This window comes from Oratosquilla oratoria, chromosome 40 (assembly GCF_046742065.1).
Source record: "Oratosquilla oratoria isolate Oo_2021 chromosome 40, ASM4674206v1, whole genome shotgun sequence".
Classification (NCBI taxonomy): domain Eukaryota; kingdom Metazoa; phylum Arthropoda; class Malacostraca; order Stomatopoda; family Squillidae; genus Oratosquilla; species Oratosquilla oratoria.
Genome location: NC_134816.1, coordinates 29,752,735 through 29,757,734, shown reverse-complemented (window position 1 = coordinate 29,757,734; position 5,000 = coordinate 29,752,735). Strand labels below are relative to the sequence as shown.

The 5,000-nt window shown below is 53.8% G+C and overlaps 1 protein-coding gene across 1 annotated transcript in view; it reads right to left on the bottom strand.

Moving 5' to 3' along the window:
- Positions 1–3,755, bottom strand: part of LOC143020749 (uncharacterized) — a 4,080-nt gene extending 325 nt beyond the window's left edge. The window contains exon 1 of the mRNA XM_076177472.1: positions 1–3,755. This exon is cut by the window's left edge and continues 325 nt beyond it. Coding sequence (XP_076033587.1) covers positions 1,503–3,089 — 1,587 coding nt within the window. The 5' untranslated portion in view covers positions 3,090–3,755 and the 3' untranslated portion in view covers positions 1–1,502.
- Between the last annotated feature and the right edge of the window lie 1,245 nt (positions 3,756–5,000).

Here is a 5,000-nt window from a genome sequence, read left to right as displayed (position 1 = left end):
ACACACACATGTACACAAGTACACACATGTACACAAGTATACACACATATGGAGTCCTTCTACTACTCAAGGCTTCTCTTTGGTATGTCCCGATGAGAAGAAGACGAAGAGGAGGTGGAAGAGGAGGACGACGACAGCGAGGAGAGAGGAACAGGAGGAGACGGCGTGGGTGACTAAGGAATGACAAAAGAACGCTGAAGGTCTTCATATACCCCCTCAAAACGGAGGCACGAGTTATGTCTTTTTTTCTAGCTAATGACAAACGGATTGATGGATTCAAGACCCTAAGAAAGGGTCATAAGGAATCGAACCTCATTTCGGGGTCCGTCTACTTGTCAACCTGAATCAAATCGTCTGTCCTTAGCCGAAAAAAAAAAAACGCCATTCTGTTAAAGAAGTTCCTTCCATCTTCACCCCCTCGTCCTCTCCTTCCATCAACTGTTCCCTTTCTTCTCAGGTTCAAAGTCTATCTCCACCGTGTTCTGAACCAACACCGAGCAGTGCCGAGCAGTGACTGCAGCAGTGCAGTGCTAATGACTTGACAGCACTGAAAATTATCTGGTGGACTATGAAGGCAGGACAGTGCCAGTGCCTCATGTATCATCAATAGTCGCAGCCCACGGAGTGCCACGATCAATCATAATGTCATAATCACTGCAGTGTTGCACTAACAGTGCTTGGCCCATGGGTGCATCAGTGCCACACTCACAATGGTTGCCAGAACCTTATCAAGTGTCACAGTGTAATTTATCAGTAGCAGAACCGCAGCATAGTGTCACTGACTGCGGTAGCGTTTGCAGTGCCAGGACCACAGTCCCGATCACTGCAGTGCTAAAACAGTGCCAAGACCCAACTCGTCTCCATATCACCGTCACTGTAGTAGAGGGAATACAGTGCTAGGGGTCACAGTAACACCCTAGCGTCACCGTCACTGCAGTATTGTGTACTAGTGCCAGGAGTACAGTGATATTTCACTGTCACAGTAGCTGCAGGAGTTTAGCAGTGCCAGCACAAAGGGAACAGAGGCGGTTAAGATAAGACGGTGGCAGTTAAGGGGGCTGGGGCAGACAGCAGCGCCCCCACGGAGGCGGAGGCGGCGGCGGTAGCGCGTCAATAGCCCAGGGCAGACCAACTTTGTGTTGACCCAACACACCTCTGCTCCGCGCCTACTCTCCCTCCCATCCGCACCCTCCTGCAGCTGCTCTTGCCTCTGCCCTTTCTTGTGTGTGTGTGTGTGTGTGTGTGTGTGTGTGTGTGTGTGTGTGTGTGTGTTTCGAATGTTGCAGGACTTTATGTTACAATGATGCAGGAACTGCAGTCAGCATTATTGCAGAACGTAAGTTGCATTGTACATATGTGTGTGCGTGTGTGTGTGTGTGTGTGTGTGTGTGTGTGTAGAGGCGAAAGAGCTGGCTAAAAAGCGCCGCACCCTCCATCCGCGGAGGCGCCGGCATACCGAAATAGTTTTAATTCCTACAAGACGCACATCAGCACTCGAAACATCAGTACTTGGTGCAGTCCTCGTAGTAGGACGGGTATTTGTACGAGGAACGAAAACCCAGCTGGCACGACGGGTTCGTCAGGAGCCTCTGCGATTCGAACATGTCCCGAACGCTCGGAAACCCGTCTGCCGCCGTGGGTGTCGGCCCCGTGGCCGCCGCCGCCGCTGCTGCCGCGGCTACGGACGAAGTATCCAGCGGTTGACAGTACCAGGATCCTGGGGATCTGGAGTATGCGGCAGCGGCCGCTGTGGCCGTCTGCGGGAGCATGGAAGGGGTCATACCTGCCACGCCCCCCGCAGTACTCGAGCCGGTTGCCCCAGGGGTTCCGCCGCAGTTGCTCATTTCCTCCGTCGGGGTGAAGGTCCGGGTATCGCTTCCATATTGGCAGTAATTCATTGCGTCGTAGTACATACTGCTGGCGCTGCGGTACTGCTGGTGAGAAGGAGAGACGGCCTGATGGGGGTTGGGGTCCGACAACAGAGAGGGCGGGGAGTCGCGGGTGGCCAGCTGTTGTTGTTGTTGCTGCTGCTGTTGCTGCTGTTGGTGCTGCTGCTGCTGGTGCTGGTCCTGTCCGCCTCTGGACCCGGGAACGAGGGCATCCACCGAGAAGGAAGAGTTGACGCTAGCGTCCAGGTAAGACGCGGTGGTGTCGTGGTGCCCGGTGAGAGCTGCCGCCGCCGCCGCCGAAGTGACGGTCGGCGCCATGGAGTGTGGCGCCAGGGGCGAATGGGGCGACTGCTTCACCTCGGGCAGACATGGGGGCAGTTCGGGCGAGTCCAGGGGCTCGGCTTTGGGCTGACATAGCGGGGACTGAGCTGCCGGAAGAGGTGTTCCGCTCAAGGGAGTCGGGGCGTTGTGGGGCTTACCGGAGTCGCTATCTGGGGTGTGTTGTTGTCGCTGCTGGGGCTGCGGGAGCTGGGGCTGCTGCTGTTGCTGCTGCATCCCTTCGCCCTGCTCCCCTCCACCAGGTTCCCCTGGCTGGTCCTGCTGACGCTTCATAGCTTCCTCCTTCTCTCTCACCGCGTCCTTCTTCTTGAAGCGCTTCCGACGCCTCAAGTAGGACCCGTTGTCGAACATGTTTCGCGCCTCTGGGTCGAGGGTCCAGTAAGACCCCTTCCCCGGCTTCTTGTCGTCCCGCGGGATCTTGATGAAGCATTCGTTCAGGGAGAGGTTGTGGCGGATGGAGTTCTGCCAGCCCTGTTTGTTCTCGCGATAATACGGGAATCGGTCCATGATGAACTGGTAGATCTGGTTAAGTGTAATCTTCTGTTCGGGCGCGTTCTGGATGGCCATAGTAATGAGGGCGATGTAGGAATACGGTGGTTTTACCATGTCCTTCGGCGGCGTGTGCTGCTGGGGGGCGTATCCGTACGGATGGTACCTCCCCATGGTGGCACCGTAGCTATCATACCCATAGGCGTTCGGTGCCATACCGGACATCTGCTGCAGCGCCGCTGGCGGGTAGCCGGCCGCCGCGGCGTGCCGATAGTACGACTGCTGGTCGCCGAACAGTGTATGCATCTTGACCGAGTAGTTCGACCACTGGTCGTACATCGAACTGGGCATGGCTTCGCGTTCCTCGAACATCGGTCCGGTTGGGGGTTTGACGTCGCGGCGACCGAAAAGGTGGGGGGCGGAGGGTGAGGTCCCGGTAAACACCGGCGACGACGAAACCGGGCCAGCGACACTACGGCATGAAGTACACACACTCTCACACACACACAGTTCGTCTCTAGCGGCGTCTCCTACCTGCGTCGAGCCAGTTTCCGACAAAGTTCCTTACCGAGAAATGTTCCAGTCTCCTTCTTTTTCTCGTGGCAGAAATGTTCCGCGAGTGGTTTTATTTCCGTGGTTATTATTATTATTATTTTTTGTTCTTTTTTTTTTATCTGCTGAGTTTTGATTTTGGATGTGAAGATGCAAGCGTAGGGTTGAACAGTGTCACAATTCACAAAACACAACACAGCCACAGTATCCACGAACTACAACTTACTTCCTTCCGTCCTACGCAATCACATCAAAGACGAACACTTGTTTCCGCGGCGGCGTAAGATCGCCTCAAGGTGCCCAGGAGCCAATCTTTAGATTCCGCCTTGATTAAAATTGTAAAAACACATCGGGAGCCCTTTTTTCTTATGATGGCCACAATGCTAAAGAAAACAGCCTTGTTGCTATTCTAAACACCACAAGAATTAGTCTCTGCTGTTAAATCAACAAGCGGGAACTCTCGCATGGCCGTACGCTCCCAATCCCTTCTGCGGGACGACTGAACTATCTTAAACTCTAGGAAAATTTACTTTAAGCCAACAGTCTAATCCTACGCCATGTTATATTTAGACCACGCCCCCAGTCTCTGCGCCAATCCCGCGCAGCCTTCCCTACCCTCTAGCCAATGAGGAGCCGCCCATTGTACGGCTCGGCCAATGGGAGGCCACAGAAGGTGGGTGATGATCCGTGACCACGCCCCGTGATATGACACCATTGGTAAGTGAAGGGGCAGGAAAGGGAAGCACCTCCCCTCGCAATTTTCCCCTTTAATCTCGGGACAATTCCCAAGTCTCAGAGGGTAATTTGGCGCCAACACTTCTAACCCCTCGGCCTGGGCCGATAATCCGAAGTAAAGAGATTACGGTGGGCTCAATAAAAGTTATCCAAACAGCGGTGGGTGCTCGCATGGGGGGTACAGAGGGAGCCTGTGAAAACAAGACTTGCCCATAACAGGTTTACTTAGCGGTTTAACAAATCCTGCTTAATAAAGTCCTGCGCTAGGAGGGGAGTTCGTGGAGCTCCTACCGCCGTGCTAGGGTCGTTCCTGCGCGTCCTAAGTCTTCTTCTTCTTTCACTTCGAAAGCCACTACACCTTAGGCCACCAGTTCCTACCCCTCCTCCTCCAGTAGCGGATCCTGCTTGAAGCGCCGGAGGACCATCTTGAAGCCCAGGGAGGGTCTCACTATCTCTCCTCCTCTTCTTCTTCTTCTTCTTCTTCCTCCTCTTCTTTTCCGTCTTCTTTTCCTCCTTGCTTCCGGCTCACAAATACCCGTCAAAGTTGGGATTCCTCCCAGTAGGCATCAACGCAATCAACGCCAGAGGGAAGGACCGTCATTACCGCTATCTTCTTCAACACCTCCGGAAAACCAGAAAAACATCTTCGCGGATAATATTTCACACGGCTCTCTTGCTCGGGGAACACAGCCACATACATCTCAGATCATGTGCGCGCGACGACGACGACTACTCCAAACGGCGGCGGCGACGACGGCGGTTGTCGAAGAGCATCTGGGAAGAAGAAAACTGGCAGTAGACGCAGAGTCAGTAACGGTCGAAACACACGGAAGCCGCTTTCGAACTCCCTCCTCCTCCGCCACTCTTCGATTTTTTTTTTTTTTTTTCAAATAATATTCAGTAACACCCGATTCCTAAATGCGGATAGGTTTCTTCGTGTATCTAACCCCCGTTTTCTGTAATCACGTTAAATGTTGTTTTGGATTCCATACCGGT